The sequence below is a fragment of the Melanerpes formicivorus genome, unplaced genomic scaffold, assembly GCF_026170545.1.
Source record: "Melanerpes formicivorus ecotype bairdi unplaced genomic scaffold, bMelFor1.0.p_v2 SCAF_2, whole genome shotgun sequence".
In the NCBI taxonomy this organism is placed as follows: Eukaryota; Metazoa; Chordata; class Aves; order Piciformes; family Picidae; genus Melanerpes; species Melanerpes formicivorus.
In genome coordinates, this window is record NW_027142354.1 from 29,335,443 (window position 1) to 29,355,272 (window position 19,830).

Here is a 19,830-nt window from a genome sequence, read left to right on the forward strand (position 1 = left end):
CTGGAATAACTCCAGGTCCTATCAAACATACAGCACTGGCTGCATCTAGTATTTTGTGACTGTATTTATAGAACAGGAACATGGAAACATTTAATAAAGGAAAAAGCACCCTTTCATTATGGCTTGACCAAGTCAGAAATTATAAAGTCTATATTTACAGTGCTCAAAGGATTGTCTGATGTGGTCCGAGGGCAGATGCCTGGAGCTAAATATCCCCTTAGTCCCAGTTCTTTTAATATTTTTTTTCCACCCGTCCAGTTTGCTTCCTCAGCAAAAGGAATGTAATGACATAGGACACTCAGCTCAGCTGAGCTGGGTATGCCAAGGATGATGGCACTAGTTGCCAAAAGCTTGAATGCACTGCAGCAAACTTGCAGAAAAGCCCTGTACATGAACGCCATGGTGTGAGGCATTGCCTGGATGAGTTTTTTTTCAGAGCAAAGCACAGCATTGTGGCCCTCCATGTTCATGAAAAATTAGTTCATTTTGAAAGGGACAGAATCACAGAATTATAGAATTGTTTCAGCTGGAAGAGACCTCTAAGATCAACGACCAAATGGATGCAAAGAAAGATGTTTGGATTCTAAAACTCTCTTTGAAGGATTGACTAAACCACCTAATTTTGTTTTGTTTAACAAAGTCTGGGAGGGCGTATGATCACTTTATTTAAAACTACTGGGAAGAAACACAAAGAAAGGGGAAGAGCAGTTTAAGTAATGGAATAATGTTGGCACAAGAACACATGGCTGTGAACAAGCCATATAAAAATTTAGATTATTATTTCTATCCATCAATAAACTAATTCTCTGGAACAGACCTCCAGGCAGGAACAGTGGCTGGCCCTAATCAGGTTTACATTGGAGCCTAATAAATCTGATGAAAGGGATAATAGGACAAGACTGCCTGCAACAAAAGACAACTGGACTCCCTATTTTAGAAGATCTTATAAGTGCTAAGTTCCCAGACAAATGTGGCAGTAGCTTCTTATGTTATGGCTAAACAGCAGATTGAGTCCACAAAACTCTCTGCAGTATTTGGGCTAGAAATGCATAATTAATTCAGGTCTCAGCTTTAAAATATTGCTATTTCAAAGAGCCATATGTAAAAGGCCTTTTGCAGGTTCCTTAGAACAGCTGTTTTCCATAAACCTAGAAAAATCTCTTCGGCACAGTGTCATCCTGAGCCTACACTTCACCACACTTGGCCAGATTATGGCTCATCTCTGTTCTGTGTTTATTTTTGATGGGAGGAAAACGGTTCCACTCTCAGAGCTGGCTCCTTATAATTTTTATTCCATTTCCTACTAACACTTTACTTACTGAACCTTCTGTACCCCTTGGTGCTATGGTTCAAATTCCCAATCATTACATGGTTTTCAGGGAACTTGCAAAATTACAGTCCTTTGTAGTCTAGGCATTGCGGCAGAAATTCTGCAGGTCTAAGCCCTGCCCCAATTCTACCCTGATTGCCTCTGCTTCCAGTTTGGTAGGCTCACAGCTGGGGGAAAAGACATGTTGTGTTGATACACTACCATCTAGTGGTACTAATTGCTTTCACCCAGACCTCTGTGGGACAGTTCCCTATAGCATGCCGCATTTGCAGTCTCCTGAACTTAATCTGACGGTGTTAGGGTGAAATCCCTATCATTGCTCATCCTGTGCACAGGCATCGTTCACATAGCAATTTCAGGCTGCTGCTCAGTTGCAGTTAGTAAGGCACTGGCTACCATGCACAATTCCCACCATTGCATTTTGGGTTTTGTTGTTGGTTGGTTGTTGAGGGATTTTTTTTGTGAATTGGTGGTCAGTGCTATAGAGGGCTCTGCCCAGTCCTTCAGTCCTTCCATCACAGGCCTGCAGCAGACAGGGCTAAACCTGTGTTTGAGCAGAGGAGCACTGCCTGAGTAGAAACTGGAGCTGTCTGGAGCTCAGCTCTCCCTTCCCACGGTTAAGTAGGCAGCTGAGCTGTTGATCTGCAAGATGAATCCAACCTTTCAAAGAGACTGATTCTTTTAGGCAAACTCCAGCTGCAGCAATCAACTTCCTAGGCAGATGCCCTGTGCTTGCCTTCAGGAACAGGCACATTTAGTCACTGGCTACAAATCTAACGCCACCTAGATTCAGAAGGCATAAAGAGACACTAGGAAACATATTTATCTGAAGAAAAACTCCTTATTTCAGACCTTGCTACAGAAGATGTGGGAAACATTAAGCTAAAAGCTGACAATATAACCATTACAAATTTGTGAAGATTTCAAAATGCTGTGCATTCTTCCGATACTGTGCAGGCCCTGAGAAACTAGAGAATAGGAAATGCCTGAAAATGCCTTCCCAAAATGCAGAAATTAAGGACATCCTACCAAAACCACAAGTGTCACAGGAGAACGAAACATTAGATCAGATTCTGCTCCCCTGACTTACCAGTGTGAATACACAGTTGCAAGGCACTCACATTTGCTGCTGAGATGAGGCATAAAACTACTGGCCTTAAATATTTCCTCTCTGACTAAAATTCACCCACTTTACTTTTTGTTTGTCAGTTCATAGATTTTAAAATTCAAAGTTTTAACTCTCCCACCAGCTAAAATATGTGGTGAAAACATGCAATAGCACAGAGCTCTACCCTCAGCATTCCTTGGAAGGAAACTAGAGAATTCTTTGCAAAAGCTCTTGACATTTTGTTTTAGCTGATTATGCAACTCGGCAATTTTTCTTCATTCTTTATCCAAGGATCACTACTTGGTGATTGTAGTGAAGTATGGGACAATTTTCTTCAGCAGTTCTTTATATAAACTATTTCTAAAACTGACAGACTGCCTTTTCCATGCATTGTGCAGGAAGACTTCCACTTGTGGAACTGTTTGGTGAGTACTTTTCATGTTGCCAGAGATTGGCTGTACAGGAGTTGGGGGGAGGAGGGAAGAGAGACAGCACTTCACATTTGAAATGCTATACCGACCTTAGTTGTAGTGCATTCTAAACACATGAACGGATAGCTTTCTTCATCACTTAGCAAACGGTAACGTTCTAGATCAAACTTATTGTTTGTGTCTTTATCCCATGGCCACTATGCAGGTTATGAGTTCCTTTAGTATTGCTTATGTGATTTTTTACTGTTAGGCAACCTCACAATGCTTGTTCTTGCCTGCTACAAGAACAATGTCTGCAGACCTCATACAAAAAGCAAAACACCGGTTACTGAGAAGTGTTGCTAAACCTTTTCACTGTGTCCTATTGAGTCAAAACACAACACCCAACCTCCCTTCTGAAACATCCACTTTTTTCTGTCCAGTCAAACACCTCTTCCAGATAGCTATATCACCATTCAATTCCATAATTAGTGCTGCTAAACTTGTCACCCATCCTGTTAGCTTCCTTCATTGGCAACTCATCTGCTCCTTGCTGATCCAGATCTGGGTGGTCTGAACTGTTACAGATAGTCTCCTTCATTTCTCCTTTTATCATCCTCAACTTTAACCCTTTTCTTAGTCCTTTCTTCAGAAGCTTTCACAGTCTAGTTCCACCCAAGCAATAAGGGTGATTTTCTACTTTCTGCACTTTCTCACTGCCTCCCATGTTACCTCAAAAAAAAAATCTTCCTCTTTCAGGCCACTAAACCCACCACTAGTACACTACAGCATTCCTTTTCAAAAGCATACCCTTCCCTGACACATCTGGGTAACTCCACCCCAATTAACAGGGGTAAGCAGAGAGTCCTATGGATACAATTCATGTCAGATTGTTTCTTTTTATTTGCCCCAGACTCAGCCTACTCTTTGGGCTCATCTACATATCACAGCCTGTAGCCCTCCAGGAATGGAATTGCAATTTTTCTGACACATTTTTTTTTCTCTCTCACATGTATATTCACAGGACAGAATCTAAATCAAACCAAACAAAAAACAGTCCTTATTGCCTTAAGTTTGATAATGTTTTTAATAGGCAACAAAGATATGCTGACAAAGCATGTTTTCAGTCTTTTCTTTAGAGAAGGGTTGTGAAGAGTTCCACTTGTTTAAAAACACATCACATCGTCTCGTCCTGCATCTTCATGAAGCTGGCTTTACCCTCACCTTAGGTATTTCAGTGAATAGCTCATTCACTGGACTAAAGATTTTGCACTGTGATGTAAGTGATGAACAGACAGATTTACTCTGTGGGCAGCAGAGCTGTGGCCCACTACTGTCACTGTCAGCATAGCAGCAAACATATTCAGATCTATGCAGCCTTCCCCTTCGTCCACCTTCCCACATTAGACCAAAGCTGCAACTGCTCTGGTTTTGTCAAATGACAATTCTGTGAACCACCTCATACTCATGGTCTAAAGTCAATCCTGACAGCAAAACCCTGAGTTGAGAAGGTATTATCTCCCCACTTTTATAGCAAAAGAACTTAGCAACTCATGTTATCTTTCTGTCACAAAACTGCCAACAGAAAAAAATTTGAACACAGAGCTTTGTGTTCAAGGTTTGAACACTGGATGCCCAGCCTTCTCTTTCAAACTTGACTTACACAAAAACTAATACATCTAGGAGTTCTGAAATTGTCAGTTGTTTCTTCTCAGGCCTGTAAAAGTTCTACCATGCACAGCCTGCAATTCTGCACAATATTCAAGCAGAATACACACCCACAGCAAACCACAGAACAAAGCACAAATATTAGACAGGCCCCTATGCCAGCCTCCAGATAATTCTATAAAGCCTTTACCAACTCACTGACTCCCTGACCTCTCATTCCAACAAGCTCTAGCCCCTGAGCCTCACACTTTTCTCCTGTCTAAGGACCTGTGCTCATTTGGTGCCAAATGTTCTTTTACATTCAGAGCAGCTGCCTTTAAGCCATAGTTGATGTATGTCACTCCTATTTCACACCCGTGCTTTGAAAATGTTTCTCTCATAGCTGTTTAATAAATCAAGGCTTCCCACTCATCTGACTTCTTTCAAATGAGGACTTCAGTCATTTCATTTCTGTATCAGATCAGTACATTCACTGAGTTCCTCAGCCAAAAGTAGCATCAAAGACAACTTCCTGGAGCTGTGCAAAATCAGGCAGCTGCTAGTGAGATTATGAAAGGAAGAAGGGTCTTGGGAGTTTGATGTTGGGCCAGAGAGAGAGACCTGGTAGTTGATGTGTGGGCTTTCATGAGTGCCTGTTAGGAAACAGTAAGGGAGCACAGTAGCATTTTTTGGTTGTTTGCAACTTGATGTTTCAGATATTTTTTTCTAGTGATGAGACTGATTAATAGCAGGTTAAGTTAATCAGTTTGTGTTTTCCATATGAAGAAATGAAGAGGCTTTATTTTAAGAGTCATTTAGTAAAGCTGTGTTAGAGATATACAAAATAAAGGCTTTACATTTACTCCACTAGTCACCTGGATCTGAACTTTTTGTATAGTTCAGCACAGACACTGGATAGACTACATCAACTTGGCTTTCTCGTATATGACTGCTGGTACAAGTTTTCTTGTTTCTTCTGCTTTTATCTGTATGACCTGCCTGTTTTAACACATTTACTTAAAGACAGAGCTTCATGTCTCAAGTTTTCTGTGCATAGCCTGAAGCTCTGGTAAAATATAAGGGTCTGTTCATAAAAGAGAATGAGACCCAGCTGTGAGGTTTCACATTTCAGCCCCTCTTCAAACTTGGAGTTCACTTTCCTATTTGCATGCTGTAAATTTACAGCTGGTCTGTTCTTTAGACAGCCCTTTTTTGTTCCCAGCAGCTCTGATATTAGATGCCAATTTAAGATCTTTGGCCTTCAAAACAATGACCTTGTCTTTCACTTAGCTACTGAAGAGTGAATGATTGTCATAAACTGAAGAATTAAAATACATTGCTAACGGGTGACATCATGTTGTGTTGGGAGATAGCACCAGTGAACAAGATGTAACCTCTGTATCAACTCCCTGTGCTTGAAAGAAATATGCATCTTAGAGAAGAAGGGGATGAATTTCAAATTCACTGTTCATCTGTTTTACCTTCTTTTGATAAATATTAATTCCTGACAGACAGGATTTCAGGAAAAGAAAGTACCTACTAAGAATATATAATAACTCTGTAAAATTAAGGTTGACATCTGTTCTTTAAATTTGGGTTTATTCTGCTAAGAAGAGAGCAAGCCAAGGAAATCTATATCAGCTGAGAGCTTCCACAACTCATCCATCATGTTTACTCAGTATCTTGCTTGGAGTGTAGAAGCAAGTAGAAGTAAAACCCCAAAAGCAATACCTTATTTACAAAAAAGAGGCAAATAACACTAAAGCCTTAACAAATATTTACTTGCATAAGCAACATCCAAACCAAACACTGCATTGCATTTTGCATTTTCTAGACACTGCGCTCTCCAGTAACCTCAGAACAGCTGAATGCATTAAGTTTTAAGTGAATATTAGGAGAATACTAAGCAAATACTAAGCAGCACTTTTCCTTGCAAAGTTGTTCTTAAGCACTGCACTCAAATAGTTCCTGCTTTTAAATCAGAGTAGACAAAAATAACCCCACAACTTATAACCCTAACACAAAACCTATGCACATCGAGGAGCCAACTGCTCTCAAACGCATTAATGAATTCTACACATCAGACTACTAAACAAGATTTCGATTGATCAGAATCATTGGGAAATGATTTAAAATTATAAACACACCATTGATGGTTGCAAGCTAGTAATAGATGATTTCATAAGATGGCTTTTAGTTTCCCAAGTTTGTGAATCACTCCAACAAATAAAATCTTGGTCCATAATCACAGAAAGATCTTCAGCATGAAGATTCAACATATTGCACATTGCAAGCATTTGAATAAATCCCAGCAAATGGATCAACACATGAACTGTAAACAGATTATTCATGACCTTCTGCCACTAGATGGTGTTCAGTTACACAAGCTGTAACCACACCTGCATTAATCAAAAAGCAACATTCAATATTGCTGAACGCTTGGTGTCATGGCTTCTGCTGATATTTTGGGTAAGCTATTTTCCAGGGAGATTTGGATTTTCAAGTATTTTGATCTTTCTGTGATCTTTTAAACAGAGAAAGATGAAGTCTTTGATGTGGATCCTTGCATAAACAAAAGTAATGAACTACAGAGCACCTAGCTGCAAAGAAAGAAATGTGAGCCACGGTTGAAGTAACACAACTATCCTTTCTAAACAGTAAGGGGGAAAACAAAAAGGAGAAATACAGTGGGGAGTCCAGAGAGCAAACACCACCATCATTGCCCAGCCTAGCAAGCAACAAAGGTTACAAAAGCCAGACTGAAAAAAAACCGAAACCCTTCCTGTGTATTGAAGAGATTCGTACATGATCTTGTAACTTTAATTGGAGAGCTATAATTGTCATAGGGAAAACTGAAAGAAAAAGAGAGGTTACAAGAGCACTGAATAAACGTGGCATATGTACTGGAAAAGTGCATTTTCTCCTTCTCCTTTCCTGGTCTTTTTTCTGTAAAACTAAATGGAAGGACAAATGGAAAACTTGAGTTACCGCAACGCTTCACACTGTTCCCAGCAACGCTAATAAATAAGTCACCAGGGGGCCTCAGTCATTCGCTAGCAAGAAAAGCAGCTCACATTAACCCCTTGCTTGCTGAATTAGAACACTTCAAATTCTTCATTTAGCAAGAGTAAAAACAATGACCGCAGGTAAAAGAGGAAGAAGCAATGGGACAGCAGCATTAAAACTCATCTATGTGAAACTTTGCAGTAAAAAGAGTAGAAAACGTGACTGGAACCTGGTTTTACTGTTTGCACGGTAAGACTCTGAAAGAATGGTTTTGTGGTAGGAACACAAAAAAATCCCATTATTTACCAATGTCAAGCTTAGAGTTACCTACACTGTTCATGAGAGAAGCCTAAATCAGAGTTGGAACTCATGACTTCAGGGCTGTTTAGCTGTAATATAAGAAAATTGCCTATTTCAGGTTTTCCTCAGTGATACTTGCACATAGAAGAACAAATCAGACTCTTGTTCTGTAAGAGTATTGCAAGTCAGTGTACCCACCACAAGTAGACCACTGATATCACAGATTACATGTAGCCTTCTGAAGACTTTGGTTTGTAACTGCTAGCGTATTTTAAGCCATATTTTAATCTGACTGTTGCTGGACAAAGTAACTCACATTTTCTAAAGAATTACCTTCTTTTATTTTTTTTTTTCCACTCCTCTCTAAACCACTAGAATTACAGCCGTGTGAGTTGCTGTAAGGGACTGGCACAGCCAAGTAACAGGGCTGTGGAATCCATACAATTATAAGGAACCTAAAAAGCCCTCCTCTGATGCCTAATCTCTTTTCCATTTCAGGCAGCTGCAGCTGGATGCATCTTGGAGCTTTAAGCAGTGTTCTCTTGCACAGCTCTTAGAAACCTCTCAAATTGTGAGCATGTACAAGTGCATAAGGAAATTGTACTTGAAGCCTCTCCCTTTAGAATTAGTAATTTATTTACCTAGCCACCTGAAACACTGAATCAGAATTTACCGTAACTTAACCAATATTAGCCAATTTTGCATTAAGAAAATGATACCTGATCCGTATACCACACTATGACTAACACAAGGATGATAAACTGTATGAGATGGCTATTTAATTTAATAACATTAATACAGTACCTGAGACACTGTTATGCAACTTGATGATATGCCTTGACATCAAAGATTAAATTCTGTGACCTGCCTGAAGGCATATTGCACTCAGAGCTGTATTTTGCAGTTGAATGTTTTGATACCCTGTGACTAGACTGACTGTGTTTTAAATATCTCATGAGCTCCTAAGTCCAATGGCAACTTGGCAGAACAAATGCAGAACCTGAAATACAGACAGATACAGAAAATAAGAGATGTAATTTCTGACATAGACTACTGTGACACATGACTATTTCCACATTCTCCATTACTATATTTCAGATTGCTACATTAGAGTAACAATTTTGTCTTATGCCTTGTTAGTGTTTGAAGTGACAGAATCCTTCATTTAAATGTTTCACAAGGCTCCCTTTCCTGTAACAGCACCATTGGATTTGACCAAAATCACAGTCTGTCTTATCAGATGGGTGTAACACTATACAGGATCTAGCAGACATGCCAGAATTTAGGCTGAAGCAACTGTAGAGCAAAACCTTGGCTTGTTTTTGCAAGTTACAGTCAGCCAAAAATGTCAGTGTGGCATATCAGCCTAACAGTTGAGTTACAAGACATACAAGGACACAAATTGATTGCAGCACATTAGTTGTTTACTGTTTTGAAGAAATCAGTGTCATATTTGCACTGTTGCTTGGGAGCCAAAAGCCTAGAAGAATATTCTGCCTGGAAGAAGCTGCACCAGGAGAGGTTTAGGCTGGACATTAAGAAGAAGTTCTTCACAGAAAGAGTGATTGGCCATTGGAATGAGCTGCCCACAGAGGTGCTGGAGTCACCATCACTGGAAGTGTTTAAAAAGAGACTGGATGAGGCACTTAGTGCCATGGTTTAGTTGATTAGATGGTGTTGGGTGATGGGTTGAACTTGATGATCTCAAAGGTCTTTTCCAACCTGGTGAATTCTGAAACCTGCTGTGCCACTTTGCCATTTCTCCATATGTGTTTGAAAGGACAACAGGCCATTGAGATAAATGGTTAACTACAGTGCCGTCACCTTCAAATACATGAGACACTTCCCTTCAAGGGTTAGTAACCAATAAGCCTGTAATACAATGTGAGGGGAAAAACATGTGCTTATAAATGTGTCATCAGGGACCTTTGAATTCAAGCTGCTGGATAGGTTTAGCATTTTGTTAGCAGACTAGTGCTTTGCCACTGTTTTTTCTCAAAGAGACTTGTTTGGCAGACAGCTAGGGTGCTGGAAGAGGTGGTGCAGGAGAGATTAGAAACTGTTCTGGGAGTACCAACTTGTGAAAGCAGCTGTGCCATGAAATGTCAGCTCACCAGGGTATCTGGGGCCGCCTCAGGAGTGCTCAGCAGCATGGACCTCTTGAAAGAAAGGAGAGTTGGCCTCATTGATGCTAAGCTGCTAGTGGTGGGAATGTGTTCCAGGTTCTCTGACGGGAAACTAGATGGACTGTACCACTACTCTCTTCTGGCTAATCTGGTTAGGTTTCTTAGCTGCTTAAAGCAGGGAAGAAAGGTGGGAAGAACAAAAATTTTTGCTCTTGGGTTTTGCCCTCAAATGGAATTGAAAAAGAGATCTCACACTTGGTCCCACAGTGCCTGAAGAAAATGCTGTGGTCAGTGGGTTATTCGGTTATTCTGGTTCTAGTGGGAAAGAGACTGGAAGGGTTTCCAAAACCCGCTATAATTTAGCAACTCTGCATCTTAGTCTCCCTCATCCTATCCCCAGTAGCATACTGCCGAACAAACCACAATCCACAAAAGCACAGTATGTGCTAATTGCTCCTCTAGCTTCCCAAATTTCACAAACATTTGCTTACACTGCCACCTTCTTCTTCACATGCCTTCCACCACAACTCCTCTTTCGCCATAAGCCTACACTCAGCTCCAGGGAGGATTTCCACTGTCATCCTCAACATACAAGTTACTGGATCAGATGCACAGTCACCACTTGGTATGACTCCCCCAACATCTGTATGGCAGATCATTTTCCTCATCTTGAAGGCCCTGCACTATGCAGCTCCTCTGTGTGCTATGTGTTCTAGACACCCCATTGTGTAGGAAACACTGCCTGGGCAAAGTGAACATCACCACAAACTGAATGGACTCTAGTGGCTACTTAGGACAAAGAAGCCAAAGGCCCCGTTCACCAACCCCAGAATCCTTCTGGAAACAAAACAAAACAAAAAAACAACCAAAAAAAGGACATTAATTCATGCCAAAAGCAGCAGGGAAGACCACTTACTGCATTCCACTGGCTGACAAACCTTTTGTTAGTCAAGCAAAGCTCCAGAGTCATCAATATGTACATCTGTACTACACAATATACTGATCTTTCACCTATTTTATTGACATGGTGTCTTAAACTTATAAATAAGATAAGGAACAGATTTCAAGTGGAGAAGAATTTAAAGAAAGGAGGTGATTCAATCGCTTAATGAGCAAACTGGTGCCAGATCCTCAGCTGGGGACTTGGGTTCTGGAGGATATACATAGTTCTTACAGACAGGCCAAGCTGTAGTCCCTATAGCCACAGGTATTTGTTCTACACTGTGAAATACTACACAAAAATCAGTTTGCAGTTAACCATAGGTTACACTGATGCATTGTGACACTGCCATTGAGAGGCCATTATCCTCTGGTAATCATCTGTCATTTTTAATTATATGCCTGCAAGTTAAAAAACTAATAAGTTGTGACAAAACTGTGCAACTGGGGAACTGCAAAGCAAGCAATTTGCCAACATGGAACAACTGAACAAGACACCAGGTTTTAGAGAAAGCCACACTGGATTTTCACCATGAGGTTACAGGTTAAAGACTAAGTTAAACTGGGGTTTTCAAACAGCCTTCAGATGAAGAGATGGCTAAGCCATCCCATTAAGTCATCAGGAAGCCACTGTTGCTGTCAGTAGATTTGGTTTTTTTCTAACTTATGACATCACTAATGGTTTTACCATTAAATATTTTTCTGCATGCTGGAAGATCTGAATTGTAGCATCTAAGAAAATGTTTAGCCTATCTCTGAAATTTCATCTTAGTTTAACCATGGAAACAATTCTCCTTTCCTGGGAATCTACTAATTTATTCTTTTTTTTTTTTAATCAGAAAAGGTGAACTGTAGTTAAACTGAATCTTCCTCACCACTACACCAGAGACTGACATGATTACCAGTCTCAGCCTATTATACTAACAAAATAAAATGTTAATAATGAATTAAAACACGTCCCATTTTCTACTACCATTTTAACCCCAAACACAACATAAAAATACATATACATAACATAAAAAGGATTGGGTAGATGAATTAGACCCAGGTCAGCATGAGAAAACCCACCTATAAAACGGTGCCATGAACTCTGTAGGGTTAGAAGAAGGAAACAGAAAACTCACATTTTGAGCCTTCAAAATACTTTTAACTGAGAAAAAAAAAAAAAAGATAGGTACAAACCAGATATCCTGGAATGGTTAGTAACCCAAACTGTGACTAAAATAAGGAACTCAAGATCACTGATCATTTTAGAGGCCAAAAATTTAGCAAGATTCAATGAGAAAGCAAGTGTGCATAGGAATGAACTACAGACCCAGAGTACATGCCTACTACCAGCAGCTTAGCCTCAGTGAGGCCAGCTCTCTTTCCCTTCAAGACACCCATTCATTCCAATCTTGGCCAACTTCCCATCTTGACTGCAGCTCTGTTTCACCACTATTATCCACTATTATGCTCTGTAGCCAGTCATCCTTCCCTGAAGGAGAAGCTTTGCCCTTGCTGCACCCTGAAACAGAGCGACAACAGCTAAAGCTAGCACCAAGTATTTTCTGAGAAATAAACTCTGATGTTTTTAAAAATTCCTCATTTTTAGTGACTGGAACAGTGAAGGTTGCTTTGCTGTTTACAAATACCTGAAGGGTGGTTGTAGCCAAGAGGGGGTTGTTCTCTTCTCCCAGGCAACCAGCACCAGAACAAGAAGACACAGTCTCAAGCTGTGCCAGGGGAAGTTTAGGCTTGAGGTGAGGAGAAAGTTCTTCACTGAGAGAGTTGTTAGCCATTGCAATGTGCTGCCCAGGGAGGTGGTGGAGTCACCATCCCTGGAGGTGTTCAAGAGGGAACTGGACGTGGCACTTGGTGCCATGGTTTAGTCATAAGGTCTGTGGTGACAGGTTGGACTTGATGATCTTTGAGGTCTCTTCCAACCTTGGTGATTCTGTGAAATTATGCAGACTGCCACATCTGCACTACTGACATAAATCAGCTGAAACTTCCCCTAACCTAGTGCTATCTACCGCCAGCAAAGGTAACAGAGTTAAGAGAGGCATTCAGTCTGAAAACTCAGGCCATAGTAATATTCTCTCTTACCTCAACGCAAGCACTAGAAGTTCTATTGAGGTATATTTTCCTTGACATCTTAGTCATTGCTCATTGCATAGCACCAAATTGGCTGACTGAGCATTAGTAAACTACTGATTGACATATTGTGTGGGTCCAAACGCAAAGCAGGCCATCATCAATTTTAAAGGATCAGAATAAAATAAATAAATAATCAAAGCATACAGTAAAGGAGAAGCTAAAAGCCCAGTTCTGTCTAGTTCCACGTATAGTCCCCAGCATGGATCAACACCGATATCCTCCTGTAACTCCACACACCACCCTTTAGATAGCTTTGCTGTCTACACACCCTTTTTGCTGTGCTGCTGTCCACTTCCTAAAGGCTCACTCAACAGGCATGCTGTTCTCCAGCAACTCATCTACACAGTACTGCAGAGGCTTTTGCCATCCTCCTTGAGGCACTGACATGCTGTATCCGCAAAAGTCTAAGAGTTTAAAACTCAGCATCATCAAATACAGCAGGCCACACCACTTAGCTTGCAACTCGCCCTGCAGTCACAGAACATCTGCAGCCCCCCAGAGCCTGCATGCTACAGCATCAGCTAGCAAAGCACCCTGTCACCTAGAAAATTGGCACCATGGCATCTTTGTGCAGAGGGATGAATTCTGACCCCTATTTAATCCAGTCCTTGCTCTGTATTTCCACTAATGTAGAAGTCTGAAATACAGCACAACTGAGTTATGCTTACCTGACAAATGTAAGCAAGAGTTAAAAATCAGGAAAAAGTGCATCAAAACAGAAGAAGCTGCATGCTCCTTAAATGCTTTCACATATTCATTTTTCATAAAACCTAATGGTTTCACAACACACAAGTCCCAGAAGCAGTTTTTCCCCCTTTTTCCCATATAGTGCTGTGTCTTGAACAGAAGCATCACTAGATGTAAGAGTTAGTTTAAAACCAGAAATCATCAGGATGAGGTTTGAGACATCACATGTCACTTCCTTGTGGAGGTATGACTTTCTTTTTTTATAGAAAATAAAACCCAAAAGTTTTTATTGACTGTACTGTAGATACCTGTACAGTGTAAACTTTAATATTTCACCAGATCTGTGAATAATTCTGGAGAAAGAGTTATCAAGCACCTTCATTTCAACATACCTTTGATATTTACAGTAAGACATACCCGATTAAGTGTATCAATAAAATGAATTAAAAGCTGTAAAAAGTTATACAAAAAAATATTTTAAATGTTTACATGGCTTGTTATTTTGTGATAAATATACAGTTAAAAGGAAGATGTACAGTTAAGACTCAGAACTGGCTCTGTTTAAAACCATTAATGTAGTGTCTGGGAGTGAGGAAATGGTAAAGTTAGATTTCTGCTCTTAGTGGAATGGTCACAAACCCTGTTTGGGTTTTTTCCTGCTATTGCAGGTTGGCTTGCAGGTAAGTTTCCCTTCTAACACAGTGTGAAAGTCAAACCTCACTCCCAGATTTGTGCTGCTAATTTGAGATAGAATATGCATTCTGATTTTCCCACTCCATAGTTATTGGTGATGATGAAAACTCAACTTTGATTTTCAGCACACTTTTTTTTTTGCTGTTACTGAACACTGGGTCACAAATGAGGCATCACCATTTCTTTTAAGCACCAAGACACAGGTGACTTTTCTGGAAAACAAATTTTTAACTGGCATGGTTTCCCCATGGTCTATGAAAATGCATGGCATGGTTTGTTAAAGAAGGATGACTGGGATAGGATTCAAAGCTGATTTTTAGATTGATCAAACAGAAATATTATTTTAATAGCTCTCAGGAATTAAACTTATTTGTGTGTCCCTTTAAAACCAAACACTTCCAGAACAATCAACATCCATTCTCTGAAGAACTATGAGGAACTGAGATCTATCTCTAAAGTTTGTTTAGTGGATGTTAGGAAACTACTCAGGAATCCACCTCAGACAGCAGGAAAAAAACATCTTAGAGTCCAACAAGATTTTCAAACATATCCACTAAGCAGCACTGATCATTTATAATCATGGGCTGTGGGAAAGGACCACATGACCCAGGGTGAGACCTTCACAGCACAAAGATAAAGTACTTTGGTAATCTCAAAAGCTGAGATTCAAGTTCTGGAAGTGGAAGCACTGCTAGTGGGAATGAATACAATTAGGCATTAAGTCTGTGATATTACTGGGTGTTTTCACCCACCTCTATTCATCCTTGGGACTCCTTTGTTTTTTCCCAGCTGTAGATATGATCCAGCCACATGACAGGCTAGGCATGCCGCTATGGTGATAACTGGTGCATGCTGTCAGGTACAACCCAGTCTCAGGATTTGAGTCATGCCATCCTTTTGACTAATATTTATCTGTTACTTTAATTTTGCCAAATGACAAATTCTCCTAGTCCAACACAAGTGCAGATAAGGCCTCCACTTTTATCTTTGAAAACAAGAAGATAATACTACAAGGAACAAGATGCAGCTGTACTCAACCTAGGCACCTCTCTCTTGACTAACTGCTACAAAACAGTCACTGCCTCTGTGTGTGTCTGTGTACGTGCATTGTGGCTTGCTGACAGCAGCATGGAGCACTTATCTTTAGGGTCTGATTGTGTTGACAGGAGTTAATTGTTTACAGCACATTTTCCAAAAGGTATCTGTTGCTCTAAAGCTTATTTTAATGTTCAGTTTCTTTCTATACAATCCACTCCAACTGTGTTGTCAGGGCAGCGGCAAGAACGGCCTCCTGGGGTAGCCAGGCAGAGGTGAGTACAACCCCCATTATTCACTGTACAGTAGTTATGTCCTGGAAAAGAAGAGAAATGTAAGATGCCAAAGAAAAACAAAAGCAAAACCACAATAAAAACACATAGATAAAAAAAAAAAAAAAAGAAAAAAAACCCTGCAGATTTCATGACTACGACAGAGAAACAAACCACAACAAAACAGAGAGAAACAAACCACAACAAAACAGAGAGAAACAAAACTGCTTTAGGAAGATGAGAGTCATCACATCTCTTGTGTCAGCTTCTGATAATCACCTCAAAGAAAGATCTAGATAGCAGGACAGAGCAGGACAGGCAACATAAAAAAAGAAAAGGGAAAAAAAGGGGGAGGGGGAGGGGGAGGGGGAGGGGGAGGGGGAGGGGGAGGGGGAGGGGGAGGGGGAGGGAGAGGGAGAGGGAGAGGGAGAGGGAGAGGGAGAGGGAGAGGGAGAGGGAGAGGGAGAGGGAGAGGGAGAGGGAGAGGGAGAGGGAGAGGGAGAGGGAAGAATATAAAACACAAGGCTATTCCTGAAATGTCCTTCACAGCTTGGCCTAGTAGACACAGATAGTAGAATGAAAAGCCAGTGAGTGAGGAAATACAGAAAATGCAACAAGGTGGGACAAGTCCAAAATAATATAGGACATCATCCCTGGATGCCATCCACTACAAAAAAACCCATAAAGGAATACAGGATTGTCCCAAAAGGGGAAAAAAACCCACCATACACACAAAAAGGGGAAGTCAGATGGATGAGAAGGTGGAATACATTAATGTTGGAGACTAAAATGAAAGAGAAGTGCCAGGAGCAGTGGATCTGAGGGGAAAGACATCCCTCAGAGAAAACAAACACTTGAAATAGATATATGATGAGAAAGAAACAATACCAAGGTTGTGAATTTTACATAGATTTACACTGACCAAAATAAAACTGGGAATTCAGTAGGAATAACAACATAGCTGATTTCTAAAATTATGACATTTAATTTAATTAAAAGCTTGATCCATATAAGTTCTTACTATATATAGAATAACTTGCAGATACAGGGGCTTAGGCCTAAAGTAAAACCACCATGGCTCCTACAATTACAGCCACATTGTAAGAATAAAAAAATGCCCCCTTCTCCTAGCTGTGATTTGCTAAGATCCACATAACCAAACAGTGACATTGCTTCCCAAAGAAGGAATTATTTCAAGGGTATCAACTTCTCTTCTGTGCTTCACAAGCAGCTTTTCAACAATGCATCTGAAAAACTTAACATTCAAAAGAGCAGAAAGCTCATCCCAGCCACGCTACTACCTGCTGTTTTCTGAGCAATACTGTTTTTAAAACCATGAGCTGTCATTTAAACTTAAGTAAATAAGCCCTAATCATGAATATAACGTTTAATTTAGATGGTGAAAACAGCAGCTTTTGCCACATCAGATTCTAATTTTGACTGCAGATCTGTCCTTTCATAGAGGATAGAACAGGTCCCTTCTTTCCTCCTTATACTGGCATATGTATATATTCCTTCCCTTTCATATGGCAACCACAACTGCTTTTATAGAAAAAAAACAACAAACCAAAGAACAATAAAACACCTGTAGGTGGCTTTTAATCTCTCAGTAAACAGAAATCCAAGTACTAACCAGTTGTTCACTACCTACCTAGACAAGCTGGCAGCCTGTCAATGGGAGCTAAGTTCATTTACATACTAAGGCACTGCACAGCTGTAAAAACTTGAGAATCGTTTGGATTACCTCCTGGGCACTGAGCAAAGGCTGTAGTGATTCCATAGAGACGGGAGCGCTTGTGAGGCTGAAAGTTATCCTTTTCTACTGAAATTGTGCGATCCACGGCCACAACCGCATCCCTGCCACATGCAGAAAAGAGAATACAGAAGAAAGATGAAGGTGGGAGCACAGGGGAAAACAGGAAAAAACAAATGAACCCAACAGGGATGATTCTGAAGTCGCTTCTTTTTTATAGCTAGGAAGCAGCACCAGAAGCAAAATCCTCCAAGATAATTAAAATATGTAATAACCCTCATCCTAGGCAGCTATGAAATTTTGCAAGGAGCCAGGATGGGATGATACACCTCTACAGAACACATTCTCCATATTCTGCCCCTCTATGGCATTGCTGACATTGCAGCTATTATGCATGGACAGTGCTGCATTTCAGGTGGCACCTGATATCCAGAAGGCATACAGTTAGTGATGGGCAATCTTTTCATTCTAAGGACAAAGGTCTGTCTACTGACTGACAGACCTGTAACATGCTGTTTCCTGTTTATACAGGCCCATTCTTGACTAGCATTTCTCAGCTCTTAGGTTCTAGCTTGGAAATTCTTAAAATTCTTAGAATTCCTGCCACAACTGATGCACCCTATACAACTATTTATGTCAAGGGAAAATAAAGGTTTAAAAATGCAGACTGGATTATTTGTTTTTAATATAGTAAACTCCTGAGTCTTGATCATATATCAATGTTTTATATTATTCATTAATAAAAAAGAAAGTAAAGGGTTTTTTTTCCCCCTTATTTCTGGTTGGACATTCAGATGATATATGGCATAGAAGGGCACAAATGATTAATTTCTGCCCTCTTGCCCTATTCAGCAAGCACAGGCACATGGGAAATATGTTTGAGCTTCCACTCCTTTCCCAAAAATATTCAGTGTTTAAAAGTATTTCTTAGAGCACAAATCACTATACTGAAAGTGAAAACTCAGTTAACTGGCAACATCAATAGGTCAGCTCTACATATCCACTCCACCCTGCATCATCTGTTGCCAGGAGAGAAGAAACACAGAAACGTGTGAAAGGTCAGACCTAAGAAATGCAGCATGTACTTCAGTTTCTACCAGGGAGAAAAACAGATTAGAGCATGCTGTAATTTCTTTAGCAGATAACATACCTTCTCCAATCTGTGTAGTATAAATTCTTCCCATAGCTTGTAACACTAAAAGGATACTGAATTCCTTCAAGGATCTTTCGTCGACCGAGCTGATTAGGGTTCATGCATTCCAGCCTCTTGGTACCTGGAAATTAAACAACCAAGCCTTTGAAAGTCAGAAAGATAGCTCTCCGGAGGGATAAAGGACAAGCATATATATGCATGAAGAGAGTCAAACTTCCTGGAAGTCTTTCAGTATGATGCTTAGCTAAAGATCTCCCCATACACTTGTCAGCATTTGCCAAAGATTGGATGAAAAATTTGTGCTAATGCTAGCTAGCACACCACCTAACTTACAGGAACACAGATGTCCAGCGCAGCCAAACCCATTATGCTGAGATTTCTGCTACAAATACCACATCCTCAGGCTGGCATGGAAGTTGACAGAAGGCCTCCTCCATTCTGGAGGCACACTTCAACCACTAACCTGTTCCACCTCCTCTGGAAGGCATTTTTCCAAATTTTGTTTGGTGAACATATCCCAAAAATGGTTCCTGGGTTGGGCCATGAAGGCAAGACTTCAGGAAGAACATCTAACTTGTAGATGCAAATGGAACGTAAAACTGTCTTGCTGTAAAGTTACTACACGTGTTGGGGACACTGCTAGTGAATGTAAACACCTGTAGTTTTCTCTTAAATAGTGAGTTTCAAAATTAAGGGGGGAAAAAAGGGAAAAACACAAGAACAAGAGAGGAAGAGAGTAAAAGAAAAGAAAAATAGCACATGGAGATATATTTGAAGGTTAGAGAAACTATCTTCCAGTGAAAGAGAGAGCTCAGTCTTTGAAGTTTATCAAAAACTTGAAAGGTGACTTGCAGTATAAAAGAACCTCCACAGGAGGAGATCTCTGGCAGAGAAAAGGACAGAAAGATTAGGAAGTTCAAATGAGAATTAAAAGCACACTGGTAAGGCACAGGCACAAAACTAACAATGGGTCAGTGGCAAATCTTCATCTCTTGATCTTTAAATCTAGTGTGAATTACTTTTTCAGGAGCTGTTTCAGTCAAATAGAAGCCAAATTTTGCCTAACATTACAGGTCTGGGAGCAATACAGCCAGGATGACATTCTGTAGAGCCAGATTAGATGAATCAGTGTTTTTTCCTGGTCTTAATTACACAGCTTCTTCTACGAAGGCCTAAGCATCACCTAAAGAGATGGCCACATACAAGACGCACGGATATAAACCTGTATGGCA

The 19,830-nt window shown here is 40.3% G+C and overlaps 1 protein-coding gene across 1 annotated transcript in view; it reads right to left on the reverse strand.

The window, feature by feature from the left end:
- Nucleotides 1-13,572: 13,572 nt before the first annotated feature.
- Nucleotides 13,573-19,830, reverse strand: part of NID1 (nidogen 1) — a 46,068-nt gene continuing 39,810 nt past the window's right edge. The window contains exons 18-20 of the mRNA XM_068154928.1: nucleotides 18,596-18,719; nucleotides 17,437-17,549; nucleotides 13,573-15,736 (exon numbers count right to left, since the gene is read on the reverse strand). Of these exons, the coding sequence (XP_068011029.1) occupies nucleotides 15,615-15,736; nucleotides 17,437-17,549; nucleotides 18,596-18,719 (359 nt within the window). The 3' untranslated portion in view covers nucleotides 13,573-15,614. The remainder of the gene's footprint in view (nucleotides 15,737-17,436; nucleotides 17,550-18,595; nucleotides 18,720-19,830) is intronic.